Here is a 16343-nt window from a genome sequence, read left to right on the forward strand (position 1 = left end):
GCCGTCCCGGGCCCCACGGGTAATGCCGCAACGGGCCCACCCGCCCAGCACTCCCCTTCCCTCCGACCCTCCCAAAGCCCCGAACGGAAACCAGGGCGGGGGCGGCGCCTCACGGAAAGCAAAGCCCACCGGTTTCTTTCGCGCGGCGTCAGTGCGTCTCGCGTGTCACCCCGCCGCCGCCGGGCTGGTGGGTGGTCAGTCGGTCAGCCCGTAAATATCCGGGCAGCGAAACTGCCATGTCGGCCTGGACACTGGCGGGCCCCGCGCGTCGGTAAATGTGGGTCTGCACACCTGCGCGTGACTGCGACCGGGATGGATATTTCGGGATATTTTTCGTGGGCCCGCGCAAAGACCCACCCCGCCACGTCCCCAGCAGGAAGCTACTCGCGCGGATTGGTCTTCTCCGGCTGACATCCGGGCCCCGCGCGGCTCCGACCCCACGTTTCAGGGACCAAGCGCGGGGCGCGCGCGTCTGTTCGGGTGCGCCGAGATGCGCGCAGGCCCCAGCGGTCACCGCCGCCTGGGCCCACCCCAGGGAGGAAACACTGTTCCTCGTCGTCGCTCTCGGCCCCCGGGCCCCCCCGGGACGGGAGTGGCAACAAAAGGGGGAAGGGGTGGGAGTGGGACTCTCCCGGGTGGGGTTGGAGCCGGACCCGGCAAGAACAATCCAGCGAGCGAGAAAAAGGGAGACGAATCCAATCCAAGCCGGAGCGCGAGGGGGAGAGGGAGCTCAGGGAAGGCAAACCGTTCCTGCCCAATCCAGCCCGGTCGGATCGCCGAGTCGCGGGGAGGGAAGACGCGGCGAGGTTTAGGCAGGGTTTGTCCCGTCTTGTCTCCCGTGCGCTTCAGCTCTCGCCGTGGGAGGAGGAGGAGGGGTCGCCGGCGGTGGGGCGCGCCGATGCGGAAGTTCCAGGACTCCGTCAAGGCCCTCGAGGCCGACATCGAGCACGCCAATGCGCTGTGAGTCCCCCCAGAAACTTCTTGCCCCCGTTGCTTGTGCTAGTGTTAAAGCTGTGGAATCTTTTCTTTTTCGCTATTGCTACTTGTTCTTGTGGCTGAATCGCTCGCTCGCTTTTGCCCCGCGCGGCTCTTCCTTCCAGGGCGTCGGAGTTCCTGCGGGACTACGACGGGTCGTTCATCCAGATGCGGATGGCGTACAGCGCCGTCGCGCATTTCCTCGTGCAGTGGACCGACTGCAAGCTCGCCGGCGCGCTCGGCCTCCTCAAGGTCATGCTCTACAAGGTCTCGTCTCGTCTGCCACCCTATCTCGCTCCTGTCCGTGCTCGATTCGATTTCCCCGCGCGAGCAGGTTATTGAACTGCCGCTTCTCCGTTGACGCGACAGGTGTACGCGGACGGCTCGTCGGCGCTTCCCGACTGGGAGAGGGAGGCCAGCATCAGGGAGTTCTACGGTAATCGACCAACGCCCCTTGGTTCCCGTCAAACCACGGGCAATTGCTCGTCGCTGTCGACTTGTGAGTTCTGACGGCGTCGCGCGGAATAGCAGGCGTCATATTCCCGTCGCTGCTGCAGCTGCCGAGCGGCATCACCGAGCTGGACGACCGGAAGCAGAGGAGGCTCTGCCTGAAGAAATTCAGGAGCAGGGACGAGGAGCTCTCGGAGGTGGACACGGAGAGGGAGCTCGAGTGCGGCATCTGCCTCGAGGTCAACCGCAAGGTCGTGCTGCCCGACTGCGCCCACACGCTCTGCATGCGGTGCTTCGAGGATTGGTATGAGCTCTATTGTCCCCTTGTAGTTACTGGCTTACTGCATTGGCGCAAAATTTGGCGATGCTGGCTTATATTTAGCACAAAATAGTGCTCATAGGTTCCGTAGAAGAATTACATTCAGATGAATGCAGTTTGAAACTTTGGATTGGAACCATGGAAGGTTTGGTTTTGGTGAAATCTAACTGCTTTGCAAAGTGCTGTTTTGAATGACGCAACCCTGGTCGGTAGGCTGTCACTTCAGACCCTTATTAGTATCAAGATGGCTCTTTAGATTGCTACGTATATATAGTACGTTGACAGAATTCAAACTTCTTGATGCAAGCCGTCCATCCAAGCAACTTGCAGCGACAGTGCCATTATTATGCTAGGAAACTGTAGGAAGCTTTCTATCAAATTAGTAGCCTGTTTCGGAGTTGGGAACTCGGTACCACAATGACCATTTGTACCTGCTGAGTGCTGAAGCATCACTTTCAAATTAGGTTGCATGACTCTCATCGTAACAGCAAACTCCGTATTGTTCGTGTTTTATACTGTTGGTTTATGTTTGTCTTGAAGTTTACAATTTTCCTTTTTTACCTTATACTAGTTGGTTAGTAACAAATGAAGTCGTCTAATAATGTGATATGGTCTGTCAATGATTCTGCCATTCAGCTTATCTCATTGCTGGGTCAGGGGATAAGCTTCGCTTTCTTATGTCAACATTTTGCACTTTGCCTTGTCATCAAGCACACAAATCTGTCCTTTCCCTTCCTTCATAAATCTAATCACCGTGGTGGTGGGCCATAACAAAGTTCGTTCGCTCTCACTGCAGGAACGCCAAATCCAAGTCCTGTCCGTTCTGCCGCGCCTGTCTGGAGGAGGTGAAGCCGGGCAGCCTGTGGATGTACACCGACGACAGCGACGTTGTGGATATGGATACCTTGACGAGGGAGAACATTAGGCGGCTCTTCATGTACATAAACAAGCTGCCCCTTGTAGTCCTACATGTAGTCGATCTTGACATTTACCAGTACCGTATCAAGTAAACTTAAACTGCTCCTTGTTCATAGCTTCATACCAGCTCTTTGTTTCGTTTCAGTGCCCTGTCATTATACGGCCATGATAGGGCATGCAAAGCGCGTCGAATGTTCCAGTGGTTTTAGAGGCTGCCGGATTCAGCCATTCAGATGTGTTGCAATACTCGCTCGTGGTGCTGTTGTGGAGTGGCGGAGAGGTCTGGCAGGTGTGGCGATGCGCAGCACTGCTGGTGTACAGCGATAAGTGGCACAGGGGTGCTTAAACGGTGCATTAGCAGCAGCGAAGCTCGTTTTGCCTCGATCCTACGCGACGGGAACAAAAACAAAGAGGTCCGACCAGATGTTTTTCCCCCCTGCAGTTTTCCTGTAAAATCAGCATGGTAGGAAACTTTCGTCCATTTTCCCTAAGCAAGAATTCCATTCGAAAGGGACGAACAGTACCAATTTCCCATAGGATTTGAAATCCTCCGCTTTTCCTCCATGAATCCTTCAATACAAATACGATGTAATACGTTATTACTACAATCCCAGCGGAAAGCTCCCGTAGCTCAGTTGGTTAGAGCGTTGGTCTTATGAGCCGAAGGTCGCGGGTTCGAGCCCCGCCGGGAGCATTTTTGTAAAACTTTTTTGGAAAAAATAAAATAGAGCTGAGTTTTTTGTTATATTTTTCACAAAACATAGTTTAACCAAAACAGAGCTGCAGCTTTCACTTGTCAGCCGTTGCATGGCCTTTTTTTTCCTTCATCAAAGAGATCCGAGCCTTTCGCTATATTTTTGCCTTTTTCCCCACAAAATAGATCTGCTTTTCTTCTCCTTCTTCTTTTATTTCAACACAAAACGGAGCGGATCTGTTATAAAAAAAAGACCTGAGCTGGTCAGGTCAGGTGTCAAGCCGTTGCCCATGGCTTGAGCCTTGAGCCATGGAGCCGCATCCACGTCGCAGGTGCGCAAGCGCAACGCGTCGATGAAGCTGCTGCAGTCCACGGCAGGTGCACATGGCCGAAAGATGGTCATCCCATTTAAATTTTTTTGAAAAAAGGGTTAAAAAATAAATTTGAAAAAAAGGTGCCGATTTGGAAAATTTCCAAAATTGATACCTCTCGCCCGACCAACGGGCGGGAGACGTGGGGCCGGACACCTCTCACCCATCCAAATATTGCGGGAGGCGTGGTGCTAAATATTTTTCTAGGCCCCTCCCGAGGGTCTCTTCGCGAATAAAAAATTTTTCCAATTCGCGAAGAGGCCCCTGATGCGGCCGCGGGGGCATCCCGCTCGCCCAACGGACGGGAGGTCCGGGGCCCGTACAGTGCGGAAGGGCATCCCGCCCGTTGGGCGGGCGGGAGGTTCCCCTAGCCCTATATAAGCCCCCACCTGCCCCCAAATTCCCATTCTATTCAGCAAAAATTAGAAAAAAAAGAAAGGGAGGAGAGGAAGAGAGGAGAGCAAGCGGCGAAGACCTGTTCACACGTCGGTTTGGAGATATATTCTCGTTCTAGTCGTATGATTACTTGAAAATAACTATAATCTAGGAAATATTTCTTACGGTAGTTATATTTTGAATAGTTTTTAGTATTTTCAATTATTTTTAGAAATATTTCTTAGGGTAGTTATATTTTGAATAGTTTTTAGTATTTTCAATTGTTTTTAGAAATATTTTTTAGGGTAGTTATATTTTGAATAGTTTTTAGTATTTTTTAATTGTTTTTAGTATAATTTATATTCTGAATAGTTTAGAATCTGAAAAATATAATCTGAGAATCGCTGAAACTTAAGGTCGTTGTGTATTAATATGTAGTATAACTAGTTTATTAATAATTGACAGATATATCTTCCGAGAAGGGTACTTTTAGTATATATTACGGAGAAGTAAATGTGATTTATGGGTCGAATGGGGTAGATTTAAGTGAATTCAACTGTGCGGTCAGAGGAATTACCAGATCGTACGAGAGGATATTTGAATTCCTATGCAACTGATTAATGAGCAGATTGAGGAATAATCAGGAGACACACACTGTGAGTGTTCAGTGCGTCATAAACCGTACCACTCACGCTTTGATCTGGGAGCTGATGCCACTTGCAAGTAACGATGACTGGTTAAGTTATCTGCAAAATACAAGTCATTGGCAATGGCCACTGGTACTCCTTGTCAGTGTGTACCAGAAGCCTTTGATAAACATCGAATTTGCTGTGGGGGATGAAGATGTTGACGAAGAAGTTGAGGAGCCAAACATTGAGGCAGGTGGCACCGCAGTACCTCAATGCGTGGCTGATGAGGGGGAGAACATACCCTGTATTGTTGAAAAGCTGCGAGATGAAGATCGTGAGTTCGATAAAGCAATGAATGCCGATTCGTCTGATGATGACGAGCATGTGCCTAAAGAATGGGTGAGCAGCAACTTCAGTCATCTTGTCATAGATGAGGGACCCAGCGTGTCTTGGGATTGCAGGGAGAACGAAGTTTTCCAGTGTGCGAGGTACCAGTCAATTGATGAGGTGATGGAAGCTGTTAAGTGTTGGTCTCTCTCTCTCTCTCTTATGCGAGAGTTCAAAACAGTCGAGTGCAAGTCTCGTAAGTACGATGTGGTATGTGTGAAGGAGGGCTGTCCGTGGCGGGTGCATGCCTATAAAGGCAAATGGAAAGATTATTGGGAATGCTTAATTGTCACTCAGCACAGTTGTCATTTGCTGGACGTGCAGAAGTCCCATCGCAACTTTACATCGCAATTCATTGCAAACGAGATGTACAGGATGATAGTAGCCAACCTATCATTTGAACCAAAGTCTATTATCAGGCATATTCAGGAGAAGCACAAGTATACCATCTCATACGGGAAGGCGTGGAGTGCAAAACATAAGGTGTTAGAGATGAGGTTTGGCACGTTCGAGGCTGCATATGATAATATTTCTCGATTGTTGGCCGTCATTGTCAGACCCGGGGCTACGGGGCTGTGTATATAACGTGGTTTAAATAGGATTAAGAGATAAAGCCCGTTTTATCTCTTATTTATGTTGTTTTCTACTCGTTTGAGTAGAAGATAAATCTAGTCGGTACAGAAGGAAACTACTCGAGTTATACCTGAGTACGATTCCTTGGCTAGTATTGACTAGATCCATGTAATCCTGACCTCCCGGATATATAAGGGGGGGTAGGGACCCCCTCAAAACACAACATCTACACCCAAGGGAATACAAACTACCACACAGAACGTAGGGTATTACGCACTTTGCGGCCTGAACCTGTCTAAATCTTATGTTCCTTGCACTTTTGAGTTTCTGATCTCGGTGTCCCTCACCTAAATTTACCACCTTGGGTGTACCCATTGGTGGGCAGCCGATAAAACACCGACAATCATTTGTTAGAGAAATCCTGTAAGCTATTATGACCTAAAAAGTCTAGACAGAGGACAAGGTCCGCCCTTCATATTGCACCGGACCTTTTTCAGCTTGGGTCCATGCATTAATGCATTCCAACACTGCCGACCTATCCTGTGCATAGATGGGACCTTTCTGACAGGAAAGTATAGAGGGCAAATGCTGACAGCCATTGTAGCGGATGGAAACAATCAATTGCTTCCGGTTGCTTTTGCTTTTGTTGAGAGCGAGAACACAGACAGTTGGTACTGGTTACTGGAACGGGTTACGCTTACAGTCGTTCGGGACAGGGATGATGTGTGCCGGCTACATGATCGTCACGGCAGCATACTAAGGGCAATACTAGATTTGCAGGAGGGGTGTGTGGAGACCGGAGAGCCGGCCAAGTGGCGTGATGTTCGCAGTAGGTGGTGCATGAGACATATCGGTGCAAACTTTTTCAGGCAGTTCAAGAACAAGCACCTTATGGATATGTTCAAGAGGCTATGCAAGGAAACAAATCAACGAAAATTTAACAAGTAGTGGCAGAAACTTGATGGACTGACCGGGAAGAAAAGAAGCGAGGACGCAGTAAGAACCAGAACTGCACAGGACGAATCAGAGGCTTTGTGTCCTTTGCAAACAGATACTGCACGTACTGGGAGGAGGTCTGGGTCAGCAGTGAAAACCTTTTCTGAATGGATTGAGAATGAGCCGAAGGAGAAGTTGGCGTTGCTTTACGATACCGATGGTGCAAGGTACGGCATAATGACCACCAACTTCGGTGAGCTTTACAATTGGATGATGCGAGATGTTCGTGGGCTTCCACTGGTTGCAATTGTGGAATTCATCGTTTATGGGTGTACCGATTACTTTAGTGATCGATTCACTAAAAATCAGGTATACCTGCAAGATCCTGACAGACATTTTGGGAGCATGATGACAGATTATATGACCAAGAAGGCAGCTGGCGCCCAGCTACAGCACGTACGGTAATGTGGTACACAGGAGCTCAAGTTTGAGGTAGCTCCCAGAGACAGAGCACGACATGACATGAGACGTCAGACTCCTGTAAAGGAGTGCATCCTGAAGGTTGGTGGTACTTGTTGTTGTTCATGCATGAGGCCAAAGTTGCTACACAGATCTTATTCTCATGTAATGGCTGCTTGTGCGGATATTGCACATCCTGTGGATATATATGTTTCTCATTACTTCAGAAAGGAGATAATTGCCAGCACTTGGCAGTATGAGATCTATGGGTTCCGTATGGTTGGAGCATTCACTGAGACAGCGAATCCTGTGATCTATATTTCAGACCCGAGAACAGGTCGGGTTAAGAGAGGGCGCTGTTAAACACGGCGTATTCGTAAGATACAACGCTGCAGTTCATGTAACCAGAGTGGACACACGTATAAACGTTGTCCGAACAATGATGCTGGGCCTAGTTCTGCTGAAGCTGGCCTTACAGGTGATGCTACAGATGGAAGACCTCCGGTTGTATCAAGGAGTGGGAGACGTCGCCGACTGAGTGCTACTACGACATCAGGCACCGTTTAGTTGTAATTTTATTTGAACGTTGTTTGCTCATGTGTAATATTTGCCGCGTTGAGTTTGTATCAGACGTGGATGTGTATTTATAATTTTAACAGACCATTATGTGTGTTTGTAATTGTAACTGTGACTTAGCATTTGTATACTCTCTGTTGTATTCGTTATGTATGTTTCTAATATATGTATCGTACTTATTTCATGCAGATATGGCGCAGACACCGGAGCTCCTTGACGCGACCACCGATGTACGGCACAGGTCGTACCTGGCAGTGGTGGAGGGGCAGCAGCTTCACGAGTTGCGCCCTCGTGTAGCAAAGGAGTTGTTGCACGTAGACGACCGCTGGCTTGACAGGTAATACTTTGTATTTTTTTACAGAATGAATGTATTGCTTGTACGACAATTGTAACCATAATGCAAAATATACCGGTTACGTGAGGCTGGTTTGCTGCCACTCGCACGTATGCTTCAGGCCGGCGACGACCAAGACGGTGGCGCCAAGAAGCGGATGCAGCTCGATCGCTCTCTACTTGCGGCGTTGGCGGACAGGTGGCGTCCGGAGACGCACACGTTCCACTTGCTGTGCGGGGAGATGGCGCCCATGTTGTAGGACGTGTCGTACCTGCTCGGGCTTCCTATTGCGGGTGAAGCCGTTGGCCCGGTTGCTGTGCCACCTACCTGGAGGGCGGAGCTTCAGAAGCGGTTTGCTCCAGTGAACCCGCCACATTTTTTGGACGTACCTGACGCGCCCGGCCCCGCCAAGGGTTGGGTAATACAATATAGGGTACGTACAATTATTTTTAATTAATTTAATTGAATCATATGTGACTACCTCTAAGCATTGAACAAATATATTTCAGGCTCAGGATCTCCACCCTCTGGCTGGGCAGTACGAGGTGTCGCGCTGCCTAGAGGCATATCTGTTGTGGTTGTTCGGCTGGGCTCTTTTCTGCAACTCTAGCAACAACTATGTAGACAAGGTTCTCATCCAGTACGCGCGCGCGATTGCGGATGCGGAGGCGGGCCAGGTATCTGGGTGGAGCTGGGGATCGGCAGTGCTTGCTGCCATGTATTGATGCCTTTGCCAGACCTGTTTCAAGACGGAGAGGACCGCCGTTATCACAGGCTGTCCATTTCTGCTGCAGCTATGGTCGTATGAGCGATTCGCCATAGCATGCCCCCTGATCAGCGAGGAGACTTATCCGCCCGAGATGTATGGGCTGTGGCACGAGGATAGCCCCACGATGGGTTCACTTTGGACCGATCGACGGGTAAGCTCTTTAAGTTGTACCTTTCTGTATAGGCAAAGTACCGACGCAGTTGTGTAATTTTGCAGATGAGCTGGGCACATCGGCAGATCCGAAAATCATACCCGTAGTTCGTGTCCAAATTTGATCGGTTGCGGCCACATGATGTCATCTGGACCCCTACACCACTGCGGCTGTCCAGACACGTGCGCCGTACGGGTTCTCCTCCCTATGCACGCGTGACGAGGCGTACTGGCTCATAAAGGCGAACCTATTGTTCGATATTGTCGTGGAGCCGTACTGCGTCGAGCGAGTGATGAGGCAGTTCGGTCGACGACAGCACTTCCCTCTCCTACCCCGAGCGTTCCAGGCCGTGCCGCGCAGCGTACACGAGTAAGTTTGTGATAACTTGTTTTCTATTAATTATATAACCGTTACCATGAAATAATATTATCTTCCAAATATTTGCAACAGATATTCACGCAGGGGATATCATGCCAACGAAGTTAACTGGGTTATCAAGCTGCAGGAGTACGTAGGAGGGTGGCTAGACGCACCTGACGATGTGTAGGACGAGCCGCAGCCACACACAGAGGCATCTTACGGCGCATATCTCCGCTGGTACCTCACTCGCATGCGTCCGTACGTCACTCTTTCACATATTGATGACGCGGAGCATCAGCACCCGCCGACCATCTCGGACACGTATCCCTTGTACCGTGATCAGGCGCAGCGTGGCGCGGTACGTCTTTCGCAACTTCAATTATTACATCTTTTTATAAAAAAAATCGATAACAATATTACTCTGCTTCCCATTACTCATGCAGATTGATCTGATCAACTGCACGGAGGTCGAACTACATCTCAGATCACGTTGTTTGACCGTGGAGTACGTGTACCGGACACACACTACAAAGAGAGCTTTCGTCGGATTCATGACAACTTGACGCGAGCGTTACGTGCACTGACGTGTTGCAACAGAGACGACGTGGTCCGCTCACGTGTACACAGCTGGCCCATCGACCTCTGCAGCACCGCACGCAGCGTCCAGCGGTACTGCCGCCCGTTCGAGCTGTAAGTCCTTTATAATGCCATTTCAATCAAATTTGATTTACACGACTAATTTCGTTTGTTTTTATAGTCATGCACTCGACGGCAATGGGGCCTCCTCCTGCAAGAATGGAGCCTCAGACGTTTGGCGCCTATGCTCCAGGAACGTCTCTCCCGTCGGGTTCGACGCCAGCTGCTCCGTATTCTCAGGGCTATACTCAGCATGCGTGGTCGATGGGAGCTCCTGCACACGGTGGTCTGTTCGGTGTGCCGGACTGGGACGGCGGCTCCGTCAGTTTATCGGAGTTGGAGGGCGGCGGCGCCGAGCCAGACATCATTGGCCCCTCCCAGACGTATGACGCTCCACCTCCACTGTCCTAAGATGACCCGTTCACGCCGGCGCCTCCTCCGCCTCGTCCTCACCGTGCTCCAGATGCACTCATGTACTCAGAGGGGCACATATGCCGACGGCCTAGGACTGGGGGGGAGGACCAAGAGAGCGCAAGGACCGGGACATGCGGAGTAGATACTCCTGATTCGGTGGACTCTGTATATTTAAACTATTTTTTGTATCATACTATTTTATTTTTAATGGCTTGATGTATCGTACTATCGTAATATTTGGATTCTACGTTGCAAAACGTTATCGGTTAACCATCTTCATATGAGTTTTAGATACAGTAATCTTCTTCGTAAAATTGAACTAAAATTTTTATGTATACAAAAGAGTATGGCGAATAAATCTTGTATTTGAAAAAAGTATGAATTTTAAATAGTTTGTAAAACATAAATTCGAATAAAAAAAAGTGGGCACCTCCCGCCCGTTGGACGGGCGGCATTGCCTTAGGGGCCTCTTCGCGAATAAGAAAAGTTTTTTATCCGCGAAGAGGCTCTCGGGAGGGGCCTTGGAAAAGTTTCGGTACCTCCCGCCCGTTGGATGGGCGGGAGGTGTCCGGCCCCACGCCTCTCGGCCGTTGATCGGGCGGGAGGTACCCATTTTTCGAAATTTTCCAAATCGGCACCTTTTTCGAATTTAATTTTTTAACCTTTTTTTTTTAAATTCATCCCATTTGGTCCATCTGTATAGGCTGGCCCACGAGCGAAGATGTTTGTTTCCTTTTTGTTTCAGTTCTTCATGTTCTAATATTTTGTCTCGTGTGATTAGGGTTGACAATATTTTGCTTCGTACGCGCTGGGCCATTCAGACCAGAACGCTCTGAGCTTTGAGGACGTATTCTTTGATAATAAACCTAGTATCACTACCACCAGTCTAGGGCATATTGGTTGCACTAAGTATGCAAAAAATGGAAGCTATTTTCCTTTGGAGGTGGTGGCAATGCCAGTTTTCACCATGCATGGCTACTTTCTTATGTGCCACTGTTATGCTAAACTATTTCTTCTTCATTGTGGCAATGCTAAATTTTCACCAATTTCTTCTCCCTTTCCTTTGGTTCGTAATCATGATGAGCTATTTTTTTAATGACGAACATACGCTTCCCCGCTCCTGCTCAGATGCTTCCGAATCCGAAGGAACCGTGCGTCTACACCAGAACACGATAAGCTCGGCCACTCGAGAGGCGCAGGCGAAAATGTCATACCACATACCCTCGTGACCACCGGGCTTATCTCGGCCGTCGATTCGGTGAGTAGGTTTCGTTACAGACGCAGCTCATACGTGTTAGTTCTTTTATGCGGACAGGGATAGTTCAGGGATTTGACTTCAGCCTGTTTGTCTCATCTGCTCGTCCATGTATACTTTCCCATCTCTTTGTGTCCTCGATCCTCCTACTCCGATCCCAGGTCCTGCGTGGAGTTGGCAAGCTTTGCGACAAGGACCGACCCGAGCTCGCCGCCGCCATTTCTGCTTCCTGCTTCCTCCCGAGCTCGCCGCCGTCATTTCCGCTTCCTGGTGGTTCGCTCGCTCACTCCGCCGCGGACATGCAAGCGAAGGCAGAGTAGCAGGGGCGCAATAGCTGCATGCGCCAATGGCTGCAGGGCCTCGCGGCCGACCTGCCCTGCCGGTGCAGAAGCTCCAGCTCGCCGTCATCGTCACCCGGCCGTGGCCTGGCTCCTCCCGGCACTCGCCGCGCTCTTCCTCCTACTCCTCCTCGCCGCCTCGCGCTGGGTATGGGGACGACACCGGCTAGAATTATAGAAAAGATTGCCGGATTAAGATTATAGGTTCGGATTTGGAATTGTTGGGGAGGTATCCATGGCCGGGCGGCCTTAAAGAGATGGCCATGGGTGGCGGCCGGCCCGGCGGATGAGGTGGGTTGTGGGCGGCGGAGGCAAGAAGGCGAGGGCGCCGTCCGCCGGGCGGTGGAGGAGAACCGTATCTATACTTCCCAAGTTCAGTACTTTTCACGAATCTCCACCTGTGGTACTGTTTCGACGGCCTCGATAGCCCTTGTGACCGCAGGGGCACGCGGAAAATCCATGTTCGCTGCCTGCAAATGGCTGGAGGGTGACGGGCAATCCAATCCCAAATCAAAGGATGCGTAGGAACCTGCCTACCTGGCCACAAACGGGCCAATGCGGACGTAGCCGCCGGCGACCTTGTGGAGCCCACATCCGCATCCATCATGACAACGTCAATACATCACTGCCCAGTAGTCCAGCCGAGGAAAAGTCAGGTCACGTACGTCCGCATCGCCAAAGCGATGCCTAGAGCCCTAGGCATGGGGTCTGTGCTAACCGTGTAGTGTACATATAACCAGATTCTAATGATGATATCTAAGACCTTCTTATGAGAGGAGGAGAACCTAGGTGTTTATTGAACCAGCCTCAGTACGCAATCAGGGTTCAAATCGTCGCATCATCATCTTTGCTAGAATTTATTTCCAACTACAGCATCTGAGCTCACCATCGGAGGAAGATGAAGTTAGTCTGAACCTGAGGGTGTTTGGATCCCAATGGTTGAAAGTTTACCTCTGTCACATCTCTGTCACATCGTATGTTTCGATACCAATTGGAAGGACTAAATATAAGCTAATTATAAAACTAATACATAATTAGCATATATTTACTGTAGCATCATATGAACTAATTATGAATTAATTAGACTTAATAGATTCGTCTCGCGAATTAGCCTGGAGGTTATGAATTAGTTTTATCATTAATCTATATTTAATACTTCTAATTAGCCACTAAACAATGTGATAGGGATAAACTTTGGCCCTTCTGTATCCAAACATCCCCAGTAACGAATCTAGGCAGGGCCTGTGCGCTGTCGTGTTGTGTTGCATGGCCACAAAGGATTCGCATGTTTTCATGCAGTGCCACAGGGTACAGCCAGCCTATATTTTGTTTCGGTTCACAACCGAAAGCGATCCAATGGAGAGGAAAACTTACTGCAAAAGTCCCCGATCGCTGTGTTTGCTGCTAGTGGAGGCAGACGACGTGTGTGTGTACCTGAACTGCTGTGCTGAATCTTCGTCAGATATTTCTTCCCAAAAAAAAAAATCTTCGTCAGATATCAGATGGGAACTGCGGTAGCTCTCGCACTGCATGCTTTTCCAGGGGGGAATTCAACGTCTAGTCATATGCCTGAAGTTAAGAGTGTTAAGACTCTACCACACTGGGCTCCCGCGCGTGGACTTCCATGAGCTCGCTCGCAACTTTCGTTTTTTTGGGTACACGTGTTTGGAGGAGCTAAAGTTAGATACTAAATTTTAGCAATTATTAGCATTTAAAGTTTTGCTAAAATTTTTAATTTATCTTAAATTTAGTCCATCCTATTAGCACTTCTATTTAGATCAACTAGTGCTAAAATTTAATATATCTAATATTATTAGACATTAGCATTTGGATCCAAACACTCTCTAAATATGCATGCACACACCCAGATCTCCTCGTCAATACGTCAACTCGCCGCCCCGGCTTTAGCGAGCCAGCCCGGCCGGCAGCCACCGCCGGCGGCGCTGCAGCACTTGAGCTAACTTGATTCTCAAGAGGGCACAAACGAATAGAAGTTTACGATTCTGCACCCTCTCCAATATTCGTCAGAAAAGAAACCTTAGGTTGGAGTAGCTAGCTCTAGCACTCGTGCATCACTACCAGAAAATGGTTTATTATTCCTGTCAGTTTCCAACGAACCGAACAGGAACCCTCAACCACGAGCAACTTTGGGTGACATGGGTTTGATGTGGGGAAGTGACCAAGGCGTTGTTCTCGTGTTTTAAAAAAATTCTTAAATGACTACAGATTTTCGAGTTAAATCAGTTGAACTATAAAGTATTTGGATCCAAGCAAATAAGGCTATGTTTGGATCCAAAGGCAAATGGCAAAAGGGCAAATGGTAAAATTTTTGCTCCTGTCACATCAGATGTTTGGACACTAATTAGAAGTATTAAATATAGTTTAATTAAAAAACTAATTACATAGATGAGGACTAAATGACGGAACGAATCTATTAAGCCTAATTAATTCATAATTAGCAAAATTACGGTAGCATTTGCCCTTTTGCACTTTGGGGTGTTTGGATCCAAAAGTGCAAAAAAAGTGCAAAAAAGTAAAATTTTTGCTCTTTCTCTCTCTTTCCGTTGGATCCAAACAGGCCCTAAGCTGGAAGCTGCCTCATCAGGGCCAAAATCTACAGTCCCTTTCAAAGGAAGCATCTCGAATATAGCACTGGTTCATGCATGCCCGTGGCGCGAATGAGCTAGCGGTTTGAACTTTCAGCGGTTCAATTATGCTTCGGGTGTTTTTTTCTCAGCCCGCTAGAATTTTTGTTCCTTTAGCAAACCATATTATATTTCGTACAGAGCTACGTATATGTACAGATGCCACTGCAGCCACAGCACACCTGCGCGTGGCCTGGCCTCTATAAATAGCCGTGCGTTCTGCAGGCCACAACACATGCATACCGGCAGCTCCCGGTCTCGCTAGCTAGCTGCACCGGCGTGCAGCTCGATCACTAGCTGCCACTCTAGGCTCAAGGACGCATCCATGGAGGACGACGGCAGCAAGGACGCCGGCGGCACCAAGTACCGCGGCGTGCGGAAGCGCCCCTGGGGCAAGTTCGCAGCCGAGATCCGCGACCCGGAGCGCGGCGGGGCCCGGGTGTGGCTCGGCACGTTCGACACGGCCGAGGAGGCCGCGCGGGCGTACGACCGGGCGGCGCTCGCCCAGCGCGGCGCCGCCGCCGTGCTCAACTTCCCCGGCGAGGTCGTCGCGGGCGGGCCGACGGGCAGGCGGGGCGGCGGGTCGTCGTCGTCGTCGTCTACCACCCCCGCCGGCGCCTCGTCGAGGGGGAGGGCCCGCGGGGACGCGGAGAAGATCGAGCTCGAGTGCCTGGACGACAAGATCCTCGACGACCTCCTCGACGACGGCAAGTACGGCCATAAGTGAGGAGCGTGCGCGTGCATGTGCTTGCATGCGTGCATGCCGGAGCTCGATCGATCATGATGAGGAAACGACGACCTAAAATGAATTGAATTAAATAAACAAACGCGTAATAATACAGGGATCGGACGACCCATCCTTATATTGAAGCAAACATCACAAGTTGGTCACTATAAAATAAAGTAAACACCATACCGCATGAAACAAATTGCTTAGGAGAAGTAAATGCTTAGCTTATTATTACGATGATGATTGTAGTGTGCAAAATAAATGCTTTTGTTTGGTGCCGAGAAGAAACAGAGGCCGCGATGGACGTCATGGGTGCCAGACGTGTCGAATGAATGAACTCGAAATGGAGTATCGGGTTGCAGAGCTGCTGCATGTATTTAGGTGAATGCTCACGATCGAGACAGATTTCATGTGATGCATGTGTATGCAGTACGCTACCAGGCATTAATGTGTGCGGCAATGGCAAAACTGACCAACATTTCTTGTTTTGTTCGATCTCCTTGGAAGTTTTCTATGGATCGTCCAACGAACTGACATGCATAGGTGCATGAACCGTAATATTCCTCTTCTTTTATTTGTGCTGCCATGGGTTCATCATATGTAACGCGTGGTGGACAAATTTTGCATGCTTGTTTCATTGGGCCATGCGTGCATGCATGATCTTCCTTTTTTGTGCCGGTTGACTAGCATAGATGCCAAGTGTGTCTATGCATCTTCCTACATCTACATGACATCCACAGTAAATCCTCCCTTGACTAGCATTAGATCCATCAAGGAAGGGCAGTCTGGGAGAGGGCTCAAGGCCGCTCCAGCCAGCCCAGTGCATCCACTCCTAGAAAATTCTATTAGTATCGGATCCAATATCTACCGGTATATTTAGGATGAACCAATAACTTATTCTCTAATAGTGCCCAGATATATATATATATATATAATATATATATATATATATATATATATATATATATATATGCACGTCGTTCTCTGGAATCTCGATCGCCTTGTGCGCGGGGGAGCTGGCCGGTCGGATATACCGTAGATCAACATCG

At 49.3% G+C, this 16343-nt stretch overlaps 2 protein-coding genes and 1 non-coding gene across 6 annotated transcripts; all 3 read left to right on the top strand.

Moving 5' to 3' along the window:
* The first annotated feature begins 614 nt into the window (after positions 1-614).
* On the top strand, positions 615-3407 carry LOC112877281 (E3 ubiquitin-protein ligase AIRP2-like). Of its 4 annotated transcripts, XM_025941526.1 has the most exons (6): positions 615-960; positions 1101-1242; positions 1345-1411; positions 1504-1729; positions 2541-2681; positions 2808-3407. In XM_025941526.1, exons 1-6 carry the CDS (start codon positions 899-901, stop codon positions 2869-2871), a joined length of 702 nt encoding a protein of 233 aa, XP_025797311.1. In that variant the 5' UTR covers positions 615-898; the 3' UTR covers positions 2872-3407. The 4 variants fall into 4 exon arrangements, with proteins under 4 accessions (XP_025797311.1, XP_025797309.1, XP_025797310.1 ...); XM_025941524.1 differs by lacking the exon at positions 2808-3407 and having other exon boundaries at positions 2541-2783; XM_025941525.1 differs by lacking the exon at positions 2808-3407 and having other exon boundaries at positions 616-960; positions 1507-1729; positions 2541-2783.
* Positions 3283-3356, top strand: TRNAI-UAU. The gene has a single exon. It is a non-coding gene; the product is annotated as a tRNA-Ile (tRNA).
* An 11456-nt stretch (positions 3408-14863) lies between the features above and the next one.
* On the top strand, positions 14864-15653 carry LOC112877891 (ethylene-responsive transcription factor ERF096-like). Its single transcript, XM_025942269.1, has one exon. It carries the CDS (start codon positions 14890-14892, stop codon positions 15289-15291), a length of 402 nt encoding a protein of 133 aa, XP_025798054.1. The 5' UTR covers positions 14864-14889; the 3' UTR covers positions 15292-15653.
* Positions 15654-16343: the final 690 nt, after the last annotated feature.

The sequence above is a fragment of the Panicum hallii genome, chromosome 9, assembly GCF_002211085.1.
Source record: "Panicum hallii strain FIL2 chromosome 9, PHallii_v3.1, whole genome shotgun sequence".
Lineage (NCBI taxonomy): Eukaryota > Viridiplantae > Streptophyta > Magnoliopsida > Poales > Poaceae > Panicum > Panicum hallii.

What these genes read in the sequence shown, in the direction of transcription:
- LOC112877281 (XM_025941524.1), top strand. Translation starts at nt 899, where the DNA reads ATGCGGAAGTTCCAGGACTCCGTCAAGGCCCTCGAGGCCGACATCGAG. An exon ending in ATCGAGCACGCCAATGCGCT is followed by an intron (nt 961 to 1,100) that starts GTGAGTCCCCCC and finishes TCTTCCTTCCAG; the next exon opens with GGCGTCGGAGTTCCTGCGGG. An exon ending in ATGCGGTGCTTCGAGGATTG is followed by an intron (nt 1,730 to 2,540) that starts GTATGAGCTCTA and finishes CTCTCACTGCAG; the next exon opens with GAACGCCAAATCCAAGTCCT.
- LOC112877891 (XM_025942269.1), top strand. Translation starts at nt 14,890, where the DNA reads ATGGAGGACGACGGCAGCAAGGACGCCGGCGGCACCAAGTACCGCGGC.